This window comes from Solenopsis invicta, chromosome 4 (genome assembly GCF_016802725.1).
Source record: "Solenopsis invicta isolate M01_SB chromosome 4, UNIL_Sinv_3.0, whole genome shotgun sequence".
In the NCBI taxonomy this organism is placed as follows: Eukaryota; Metazoa; Arthropoda; class Insecta; order Hymenoptera; family Formicidae; genus Solenopsis; species Solenopsis invicta.
In genome coordinates this window covers 1757820-1769943 of record NC_052667.1, presented here as the reverse complement: position 1 = coordinate 1769943, position 12124 = coordinate 1757820, and the positions used below count along the sequence as shown (strand labels likewise).

Sequence of the window (12124 nt, the reverse complement as noted above, 5' to 3'; positions counted from 1 at the left end):
TCGTCGCCGAAGCACAGTGCGCGGAACAGCGAGCGAGGTGCGTCGCGTGGCACGTGCGAATGTGTGCGAATGTGTGCGTGTGCGCGCGCGACTCATAGGAGTTACGCGGTATGCAGGAGGAGCGAGGACGAGCGAGGCAGCCGCGTCGTCGGTGATGAGCTCTCGTGAACGATGCCGCTGCGATTATTGTCCGTACCGTTCCCGCGAATGAAGATACGAGAGTGGAGCGGCCCGAAAGTCCACGTTTGTTCGTACCGAGGCAGTCCTCTGTGAGCGAACGGTATTGCGTCCTGAGGAAACTACGTATGTTTTTGTGTACTCGCCTGACCAACGGAACGTATCGGACTAACGACACGGATCACGGATGCGTCGGTGGTGCTGTAATAGTGCTAATGGTGTGACGTTGACACCTAGCGTCGGCCTGGTGTTTTTGGCATTGGCCGTGCATGGTCCAGTGTGAGTACCCTCTGCGAGGGCAACACGTGTTTGTTTCCATGTTAGGTGGAGTCCCGAGGTGGGTGGAGGCTGTGTGGCATCGCGAGTCTGCCTTCCCCGTTATCGCGGCGGGCGCCGCCGCGAGAGCGCGACCGATGGTGGGCGGTGTGACGACACGAGGCTCACCTTGCCCGTCATGTCGGGCCTCGTGCGCGTGCCTCGATATAAAATCGGGTGGGGCGGCGGAGAAACAGGGGCGTAAGGAGGCGGTTCCTCGAGCGGGTTCTCCAGGAGGATGCCCGTTGTTGGCGACGGCCTTCTTTGTTCCCTCGTTGGGGAAAGAGAGAGAGAAAGAGAGACAGAGAGAGGGTTCGGCGTCTTTCGCGCACGCCGCTGGCAGCTCGATGTCAACACGCTCCAACGTTTGCCAACACTGCTCCTCTTTCCTTTCTTCTACCATGTCCCATTCAAATTCTCGCATTAAAGCCCAGTGCTCCAACCAAATTTGGATGTTTCACTATTTTTAGCATATTCTCGATTTTATTTGATTTCAACTAATAAAATGAGATATCCCCCCCCCGCTCTCCAATATACACACAAGTGTTTAGGACTAAACACATTCACCTTTCTCCATAACTAGTGATTTTCTATTCTTTTTCTAAAACCAATCTTCCAGATATTTCTTTATGCATTTCTTTCACTCAATTATCTTAATTAAAATTGCTATAATTTCCTAATTGAAGGAAACTTATATTAGAAAATTGGAGCAATTAATATAAGGCTTAATACAACTACTACTAGCTATTTTATATAGACTTTAATTAGTTATTCAATAGACATTCTTTTTAAAATAATGTCTCTTTGTAGGAACATCTGTGACAATTCGTGTCTTGTAACTTCAAGAAGATTATCAATGTAGTTATACTTGTTGCAGTATGGATTCCTAGCACACTTGACATGAAACGTTAGAACTATTATAAATTGTGTCTAGTGTAAAATAAATTCATTCATCATGAAACGAAGTATAGATGGAAGAAATCTTTCACAAGTAAGATATTTATTATGTTACATTACTTGTACTTGCCTTTACAATATTACTTTCTGAAATTTATGTTGTCAATCAATATTTTCTTTAACTTCTCAATATTGTATATATTTTTATACAAACAACAATTTATAAGATTTAGATTCTACTATAATGTGAAAATATATATAGGACAAGACAATAAACTGAATAATTATTTCTAGGAAGAAATTGAAGAACATGATCCTTTACAATCTCAGCAGCAGCAAGATGAGGCAGATCAGCAACAGTTAGAGCAACAGCAGCAAACTGCTCAGCCACAGATTCGTTTTTTAAGCGCTAATGTATTGCAGCAATTGCAACAACAGCAAGATGTTCAGCAAGCTCAGCAGCAGCAGCAGCCACAAGTTATTACCCTGCAAAACTTTGTGCCTTTACAACAGCAACATGATCAACAGAGAGCGCAAACAATCTCTGTTCAATCACTACCTCATCAATTCTTGCAAGTATGTGTGAAACGATGATAATACAATTACAATTGTGTTAGAAAAAAACATCTTATATTGTGTATCGCAAATTATTCTTTTGTTTGTTTAATTAGTTTTATTTTATAAACGGTTTTAATTTATAAACGCACCTTTTTTATTTCACAGGGTGCTCAGATTATTAGCAGTGCCCAGGCACAGGCAGCTCTTCAACAACAACAGCAGCAGCAGCAACAACAGAGCCAGCAGCAATCGCAGCAGCAGCAGCAAGCCCAGCAGCAACAGACGCAGCAGCAACAACAGCAGCAGCAGCTCAGTTACAGTGTAATCCCACAAATGCAGACCGTTAATATAGACGGTCAGGAAGCTCTATTCATTCCATCCTCCGCGATGTCGGCTGCAGGTAGTCATCATCAGGCACAGCCAACAATGCAATTTACTACTGCAAATGGTCAACAAATGCAACTTGCTGGACAGCAAGTCCAACTTGCAAACGGTCAAACTATTATCACACCACAACCAGTTAGTCTTATAAGAACACCGAATGTCTTTCCCACTTCGATTATACAAAATATTACGGGACAAACGGTTCAGTTGCCAACAGGTGCGTCCTTTATTGCAAAATATTGGCCTACAATCATGTGCATGTATAATTTATACTTTCATAATAAATGTTTTTTTAATTATTAATTATTTATGTTTAAGCAATTTTAACAATTTAAACAAATAGAATGTAATATGTATGTCAAATAATATGTATGTTACAGGTCAAAGTGTACAAGTACGACCACTGCAATTTCCTATGCAGCATGTTCAACAAGCAGTACCTGTACAGTTACCTGTCACTGCCAATAATGGGCAAACCGTTTATCAGACTGTACATCTTCCTGTACAATCTTTGTCTAGTGTTTTTAATATGCCTACGACACAAATGATACCCCAAATTATGCAAGTGAGTTACAAAAAAAAAATGATATGATGTAGCAACTGTTATAACAACTTATAATATTTGTATGATTAAATATTTTCAATTACAATACAAATAATGTCATATATATATATATATATATATATATATATATATATATATACATATATATCATCAATGCAAATGTGTATTCTGGTTGTTTTAATTCTAGCAAATACCTCAAGTAGCACAAATAATCACGCCAAGTGGTCAGATTCAGCAGGTGCAAATTGCTAGTTTACCACAGTTACAAAATCTTCAGGTAAATACTTATAATAAATTAGATTCGGTGATGGATTTTTTTTATCTATTGCACTAGATCCTTTTCCCTTAATAAAAAAAGTAATATATTCATAGATATTTATATTATTTTGTCCATCGTTTGTGGATATAATCTTATTAAATAAATGTTCGACGTGCCATAGAGTCAACAAGTAACACAAGTTGCACATCAACAAGCGCAACAGCAAGTTGTTCAACAACAAACTCAACAACAAGTGGTACAATCTGTACAACAACAACAAGTTGCTCAAGCTCAAGTGCAACAGCAACAGCAAGTGCAACAAGTGGTACAGCAGGTGATACAACAGCAACCACCATCATCCCAACAACAACAGCAGCAGCCGCAACAGCAGCAGCAGATGCAACAATCTTCCACTCCATCATCGACAGTGGCGACTTGGAGCACAACAGTTGCATCCCCTAGCAATGTTCAAGTAATATACTTATAAATTCTCAATATTAATATATTAAAATGCTGAAGTTATTCTAAATTATATATCATACATTTTTTAGGTGCTTGGTATAGGAGCATTAGGAAGAAACGTAACAGGAAATAACGTTATTACTACAAAAGACGGCCAGAAAATCGACGTGCAAACATTATCTACTTTAACAAGACCGCCGGAAACGGTAGAGGGTGACATTAAAGTAACTAATATTGACGCCAGTCAATTGACTAGTGGACAAGTAATACATATCCCTGCTGCACAGTCGACCCAACCTACAGTGCAACCCATTACGATTACAGGCAAGTGAATTGTTATGTGTGTATACTTTGTTGCAGTATTTTGTTAAATATTATTGAACTTTTAATTTTTACGTCTTCTAATATATTTCTTCGTTATAATTTATAATTTTGCAAGTAATGATTTTTTATTTGTACAGGAGCGCAAGGGCAACAGTTAACACTTATACCTGCGTCCGCGTTAGCGAATTTAACCGCGCAACAAGGTAACATGATGAGAAACGTGAGCAACGGAAGTATAATGCAAATTCAACCAGCCGCCGGGATGAACACGACTAACGGTTTTTTACAATCGATACCTGTGCAAAATATCCCAGGCTTAGGAAATGTGCAAGTAATTCCAGCGAGCGCATTGCAGCCGGCTACGGTTCAAACGTTACCCGCTGCCGCGGCTACACCTATTGTCGCGACTACGCCAACCGTGCAACTTGACTCGAATGATCCTACCAAATGGCAGATTCTTCAAACTCTTCAGTCAGGGACTTTGACAACGTCCGCTGCACCCGTGTCTCATCAACAGCAAATAACGAATACAACCAATAGTGTCTCCAATAATGACACTACCGATCCTAATAAGCAACATCGTAGAAGAGTCGCATGTACATGTCCTAATTGTGGTGAAGGAGACAGGTAAGTGATAACTTCGTTCAATCACGTTAAACGCGAATATTTACTCGTGATATTGAATGAAAAATAGTCATACACGTGTGTATTGATACTCAGATTTCTCTGTAGAAATAGAGATATAACCAGGAAACGGCAACACATATGCCACATTGCTGGATGTAATAAAGTATATGGGAAAACAAGTCATTTACGCGCTCATTTACGCTGGCATACTGGCGAGCGACCTTTTATCTGTACTTGGATATTTTGCGGTAAAAAGTTTACTAGATCCGATGAACTTCAAAGGCACCGTAGAACTCATACCGGGGAAAAGCGTTTCCAGTGCCCGGAATGTACAAAGAAATTTATGCGATCAGATCACCTAACAAAACACATCAAAACACATACAAAGATACGAAGCACGGTAAGTAACACTCGTCCGAAACGCATCGCACGCGATGCATTGTTACATGTTGAATTTCAGGAAGCTGCTACCTCGACCCAGGAAGGCTCGTCTGACAGTCAATCTTCCACAGAACAAAAAATCATTATAGCTCTGCACAAGGAAACGGAGCAATCTGAGATTGTCATATCAGAACCAATCGACTCCATGAAATCTGAATCGTCGAATCGTATAGCAAATGAATAAAGTTCTATGAAATAAAATTGGACAACAATCAGCTAATATCAATATTACAATAGAAATTTTATAATAATGAGTCACATTCACAGTAGACTAATTTCTGAAAAAAAGAAACAAAAAATCTTTAATTGTTTTATATAGAAAACGCTGTCTACGTTTAATTGTTAATTAGAAAAAAATCACTCAGTAGAGATGAAAATGAAATTTACATATTCTAGAATATAACAATTCGAAAAAGTTAATTATTATGTTAATCATTATGAATATAATATAGCGTACAAGTACGGTAAAATACATATGTTATATAAATAATTGAAATTAGTATGCTGCAGCGAATGAATTATTGTGTTCTATATAAAAATAGTGTGGTAGTGAGTTTAGATATAACCATATATATATATATATACAGTTCGTAACATACAATCTATTTTTTTATTGCGATTATTTGTGTATATATGTATGTATATAATGTAAATCAATGTACACTACAATTTTGCACGAGAAAATTTTACACTTGTAAAAAACATCTTTTGATATTACATAAGGAGTCGAGAGATATTTAGCTTTTAATTTATCCAATTATTTTAAACCGTTTCATAATATATTGCATACGAAACTATATATAAATTTTATCTTAGAAGAGTTTTGCCTGAATTTTGAATTGACTTGTGTATATATAATAGATTACAAATAACACGAAACAAAGTTGTCTGTCTTGCAATAAATATAATTATGCAAGTATAAAAAAAAAACAGAATGTAAATGTAAACGATACGGAGTACACAGTACCTAGTTAGTGGTGAGACGTACGAAGTTTAAGATATGTGAGGTCATTATTATTAAAAAAATTAGATTATAAATTTAACTCGTACATTTATTAGTTTTCGATTTAATCAAATTATAAACTCATAAATTTAGAAATAAAATTTGTTATTTTCTCGTTATTTCGGGCTTCGTACATTTCTCCATTCTTAAATGGATACTTTATACTTCGCACTGTTATATTACATTTTTATTCATTTGTATTGGAACTTTATTCGCACAAAAACAGCTAGTTGCGGAATAAATATCGAAGTCTAGAAATGGGGGAGGGAATTATATAAATAAAATTATATTTTCGCATCGCGTTTGCTGTTTTTTCAATATGAGAAATACTAATAAAAGTGTTGGAGAAAAACAACGCGTCTGTATCTCACATTATATTAGATCTCTCTCTTTATTGACGAATAAATATATCCCATAATGTTCTACTAATAAATTTACAGACTACCATTTGCTAGAAAGCATGTATAAACATTGTTAAATTCTGTATTTTTATATTATACATACATAACAAACGAAAAATATTCCATTTTACTTTATATAATAAACACAAATATCGCTGCTTTATTGTTGACACATCGAAAAGTATCATGAACGTAAAAAGCATAATATTTAAAGAAAATACGTTTTTTCTGAAAACTTTGTCGTATCAATGCTACTTTAAACGTCGTTACTGTTAGGTCAATAATATTTATCTTTGCATTAATTACATTCGTATATTTATGTTATAATTGAATCAATTGTTAATTTTAAACACAATGTAATATTATGACAGATATTTCATTGTCATTTTCCATTATACATAGAAACAAAATAATTTTAAAAAAGATCGATCCCGAACTTTCGGACGTATCCAAGCAAAACAATTTGCAATAACGTAAAATTCGCAAGCCTCATAAGATTTTACAAGAATGTAAAGAATCATTTTCTTGTTTTGAAATATAAATTTAAAGTTACAGTCTGCTGTAGATAAACTGTAATCACTTTTCTGTACACATACTGTAGCGCTCTTGTTTTAAATTTTACTCATTAAAAAAGAAATTCAATAATAGCCCTCCATATGCAAACTCAATTCTCCCTTTTATTATCTTAATATTTAACTTTCATAAAACAAACAATATTTTATCATCGAACAGAAAAATGGACAACAGAATTATGTATAAAGCATAAAATTTAAACAGACGTTTAGTAGTATAGCGCGATATTTTTTGTTTTGTTAACTCATACTAGCTGAATGCTTGTTCATCGCGTATGTACAAATATATTGCGAAAGTAATCCATTTCAACTGCATATGCAGTAACATCGGCCGGAAGAATTTAGATAATTTCTAACCGTATTTTTTACGCTATATTCTATTTTATGTTTATACAATGTGTAACTTCGTCGATTGCTGCAAACTACACAAATGCGAATGCAAGGGTTTATCTCCATGAGTGCGCATATTTTCTCTCAAGTATCTTTGTTATATAGAGGTATATATATATATATTTTTTTTTATGCTGCTAGTTTCTGTCACAAATGTGTATTATTCATGTATTATGCATTTGCGTTGTAAAAATTAGTTTTTTCAAAATTAATGGATCTGTCAGATACAGGTTACAAAAATGTTTTTACACGTTTGAAAAACTGAACAAAGCAAATTTTTTACACACTCATGCGTCTTTATTCGCCGAGACTCAAATATTAAGGTATAGATACATATTACAATAGACGATTATATTAAAAAATAAATCATGTGAACATTAATGCTCTAGTTTTACTAATTTTTTACTCAAAAGAAAAAAATTATAAAACAGAAAAATAAAATTTTGATATGCAGATGTTTTATATTAATTCTGTTTAGCTTCTTAACTGCTAAATTTTTTGACTCATGTGATATGTTCTAATTCGAAGTACATATATATATTTTTTTTCTGTAGTAAGTAGTATTTTTATCTTCAAGCATTCTTGATATCTATATTGCACCATATTTGTTAGCTGAATTTATTAGTTTGTTTCCCAATTTTTCTAATTATACTGCGTAAGCTTACATGTATCGATTTTACTGAGCCTCGGCGATGAGTAAAAATTATACTTTACATATAAATAACAAAAAATTTGATCTGTTCCGAGTTTGTTAGAATTAATGCTACACAAAATGAAACTGCCCACGCATAAATGACGTGTATAACGACTACGTAGGCTGCTTTTGCAGAATTTTTCTTTTTTTTATTTTTATTGAAATTAAATTATAAATTAAAAGTCCCTTTCTGCTCCGAAATGTAACAGAGTGTATGATTGATTTGTCAATGCCTGGTACGTTCCAATAACCATCCAAATATTCATAAATTCAAATGGCATTAGTAAAGATGATGATACATAGTTTAACATATGTTATGTCTTAATGTTGAATATTAAAATAGCGCAACAGGCAAAGACAAATGTAACAATTTGATTTATGATTTTGTTATTTTGGCCGATATCGGTTTAGTACAATTTGCTGAATGTAGAACGAAACGGTGAATCGAACTCGGCATTCGTTCATTGAACTCAACACTTTACATTGAAATAATATCAATCAAGTGATAGTTCAAATTTTTTGTAGTTGACACATTTTATCTGTAAAGAGATATACGCCTTACTAAAGGCAAGAGAGTGCCAGAAGTGATATCAATGTGTTAAAAATAGATATACATTCGGCTAAATTACGAAACTGGAGTTGAAAGAAAAATATCACTCTCAAATCTCACTTGAACAAGTACTGAAGCTACTCTGATGAAGTAGATGATGAAGTGGACGATGTCCGGCTAATTGGCTGTCCTGTTCTGCTTGCTTCGTTTGCTGCCCTATATTACATATCATAACAATGTATTTAAAATATTTATGAATTTTATTTTCACAAATAAAAAAATAAAGGCAGAAACGAGAAACTACGCAAACAAAGCAGCAAGCCTATGTACTTTCTCATAATAACCACTGTCTGTTCTATTTCATAAAAAATTAAACTCGTAAACATTAAATCAAGTATTACCAAGGTTTTGAAGATAGAAATTTGATACAATAAAAACTTCATCACAGGTCTTGCCTGAATAAAGCAGCAAAACTGGATCCGGCTAAAGCGGATCCTGCTATGTTGGCTGCAGTATCTTGATTTGCTTCAGCTTGATTTTGATCTCCCAAGTTCTGTCTGCAAATGGGACAGGTTCCGTGCTAGAAAATGAAAAAAAAAAAAATAAAGAAAAAAATTATCTTTAATATGGGTGACATTGTTAATAAAACGTGAAAATTTTTCAGCTTACTAATTCCAACCAAGGTACAATGCACGGTGCGTGATAGACATGCTGGCATGGCAATTGTCTAACAGGTTCTGATAGCTTAAAGTCTTCCCAGCAAACGGAACATTGTAACTTACAATCTGTGTAAAAAAGAAGAGAAGAATTATATAAAATATAAAAAAAATGACGATTACGATGGATAAAATAAATCAAACACAGTTGAAAACAAAAATATTTCAATGTATCAAAGTGGCTTAATATAAAACTTGAGAAAAAAACAGTTTTAAGACATAATAGATGTACATAGCATCGTAAACTACACATCGATATGTATACCATTGAATACTAACCAACTTGACTTTGCATTATAGTAGTAGTAGGAATCTCATCGATTTGGTTGCGTGATAAAGGTGGTGGTCCAGTACCATCCATTTGATTCAATAATTGGGTAACAATAGCGTCTAATCCATCGCGACCCCAAACATAATCTCCAGGATTTCCCAAGAACAGTCTAACATTGAATCTACATTATTTTGTTTTATTTTAGTAATACTAAAGATTAAATTAAAATTGTTAATGACTTTGTACCCCCATGGATGAGTGAATTTTTTAAATATTTATTGTTGCTATCACTGTTGAGAAAGCATGTTGACAATTGATGACAATGTGTGTATAGTTTTATGAAAATACACACATGTAATAAAGTAACAAGATTAAAACATCGAAAGAGTTGTAAAAAAAAGTATAGAAAAAATCCAATATTTAAATATCAACAGAAATGTAATAGTATAACACGTATTTATATCTCAAAAATATTAGTAAATTAAAATATCAACCCACCTTACATATACTTATGATAGAGAAAAAACATAACCCATCTATATTTTACATCATACAGCTTAATATCATAAGCATTTTTCAAAAAAAAAAAAAAAAAAAAAAAAAAAAAAACTTACACAGACGGCTGTGCATCTTGTCCCACGGAGTTGCTCAGACTTGCTGCTCCTGAGAGATTGAAGATAAAATCTTGTATGAAACTCTCTATAGGCACCGGTAGGCTCTCTTGTCTTCTACGAGTGCTATTTTGGGTAGAAATTTCAAACCATTATCTTACCAATTTTCACACCAATATCATGCACAAGAGATATGGATTATTAAAATAAATATGAACAGTGTAATATTTTACATTTACACTGAGAACAAAAGAGATAAAGGGCAAAGGGTAGACGCGCCATCTATCAAATTTGTTGCCAAACACTCAAACAAATAAATTGAAAAAAATTTTTGAAAATTGTATCGCTGTGCACAGGAAAGATACCTGCTGCGACGTCCATCTTGAGGGTTGCGAGACCAATTAGACCTTCTTCTGCCTCCAAGCACGTAGTTCCTATTGCCTCCACCCGGTTGTTGATTGGTATTCAATTGTTGATTGGTATAAGTATTTGAGAGACCCATTATCATCTCTATTATGTCACGATCACGATCTACACGCTGTGCTGAGAGCATTGGCTGCATCGAGTACACATATATACTTAAGTTTATATCTTTTTGATAGACAATTGTCAATAATTTCTGGCTTAATTATAAAATTTACTCACATTGTAAGTCAAGATGTCAATATCTCCATCGCTCAGGTCTTCACTGTTCACGTCCATACCTGAGCTGCCTTCATTGCTGCTGCTTTCCAGCTCTTCGATGAAACCACATGCGCATCGTGGACATGTGTAATTCTAATTGGAAACAAAATGTTAGTTACGAAAAGGTCCAAGTTACACAATTTAGCTTGCAAAGTCTTTGACCCATCTCAACAAATTATCTGATATATGTCTGTGTTAAACATTGTAAAATAAACAGTTTTTTTTACAATGTTTAATGCAACAAAAAAATATTTCCAAAAATATAAAGATATATTAATATTTTCATAAATAGATATAATAATAAATAATTCTAATAACAATTGCAGAAAAATGAGACAGCAATATCTTTACACACATCTCAGAAATATTTTAAAAAAGATTAATGAGAGAAACAAAACTTGTGTATGCCGTTCTCTTACTAGAATGCAAAGATATAAGTTGTCGCATTTTTAATGAAACAAAGAATGTAATATGATACAAGAAAAGAGCAGATTGATGCATATTTATTTATACGTTTGATAATTCCGTACACGAAAATAGTGAGTCAGATTGATCGAACGAAGAATTCTAGAGCAGTCAAATCGTAGACGAAACATCCTTTGTCAGACATGGCTTGATTAAAACGCATCGTCCGAGAAACGATGGGATTCGGATCGAGGACAACGCTCGTATAGAATGTGCGTAGCATGTTTTCCGGAGGGGGAAAGATCGTTCCAAAGGCATAAACGTCGCGAATGCAATTTACGGTCCGTGACCGTCGAGATCTTTGAGATGATGGGGAAGGTGACGAGCGCGTTGTCATCGACACCGTCATTCGGCACGTAGGATCGTGACGAGCCACGCTCGTCGCAGGGGGGAGAGCAACGGAATTTCCGCACATGACACGGGGTGACAGTTACCCCGCGGGGAAAACGGGCATTCCGCTGCGGAAATTCCGCATCGCCCGGCGCGGATCGGTGGCCGTACGTGGCGGGGAACATCGCGGCGCACTTACCGGCAGCAGACGCTCGATTTCGACGCTGCATTTGTGGCAAAAAAACCGAGACATCGGACTCCCGTCCACAACGGCCTCCGCCATGTTGTACGTGTCTTTCAGTTCTCCATCTCTACTTGCCGCAGTTACTGTTGGCTCATACTCGGCTGTGCTCGGCTCGCCTCGGCTTTCCTCGATTGGCCTCGGCCATGGATGTGCAAAACGAATTAGACGATATGGCTCTCTATGC

General features: G+C 35.4%; 2 protein-coding genes across 8 annotated transcripts; one reads left to right on the top strand and one right to left on the bottom strand.

The window, feature by feature from the left end:
* Window positions 1-1306: 1306 nt before the first annotated feature.
* On the top strand, window positions 1307-5952 carry LOC105195825 (transcription factor Sp4). 4 transcript variants are annotated; one of them, XM_026133619.2, is made up of 10 exons: window positions 1307-1483; window positions 1684-1965; window positions 2113-2548; window positions 2712-2896; window positions 3084-3173; window positions 3337-3627; window positions 3707-3941; window positions 4079-4568; window positions 4674-4968; window positions 5029-5952. In XM_026133619.2, the coding sequence occupies exons 1-10, from the start codon at window positions 1448-1450 to the stop codon at window positions 5191-5193; spliced, it is 2505 nt and encodes an 834-aa protein (XP_025989404.1). In that variant the 5' UTR covers window positions 1307-1447; the 3' UTR covers window positions 5194-5952. The 4 variants fall into 4 exon arrangements, with proteins under 4 accessions (XP_025989404.1, XP_025989403.1, XP_039304470.1 ...); XM_026133618.2 differs by having other exon boundaries at window positions 4662-4968; XM_039448536.1 differs by having other exon boundaries at window positions 4674-5952.
* A 432-nt stretch (window positions 5953-6384) lies between these two features.
* LOC105195734 (E3 ubiquitin-protein ligase Iruka) lies at window positions 6385-12070 on the bottom strand. Of its 4 annotated transcripts, XM_039448540.1 has the most exons (9): window positions 11896-12070; window positions 10863-10994; window positions 10583-10773; window positions 10221-10343; window positions 9615-9787; window positions 9289-9404; window positions 9075-9199; window positions 8740-8835; window positions 6385-8608 (listed from the first exon to the last, which is right to left on the bottom strand). In XM_039448540.1, the coding sequence occupies exons 1-8, from the start codon at window positions 11977-11979 to the stop codon at window positions 8757-8759; spliced, it is 1023 nt and encodes a 340-aa protein (XP_039304474.1). In that variant the 5' UTR covers window positions 11980-12070; the 3' UTR covers window positions 6385-8608; window positions 8740-8756. The 4 variants fall into 4 exon arrangements, with proteins under 4 accessions (XP_039304474.1, XP_011159600.1, XP_011159596.1 ...); XM_011161298.3 differs by having other exon boundaries at window positions 6385-8835; window positions 9021-9199; XM_011161294.3 differs by having other exon boundaries at window positions 6385-8835.
* Window positions 12071-12124: the final 54 nt, after the last annotated feature.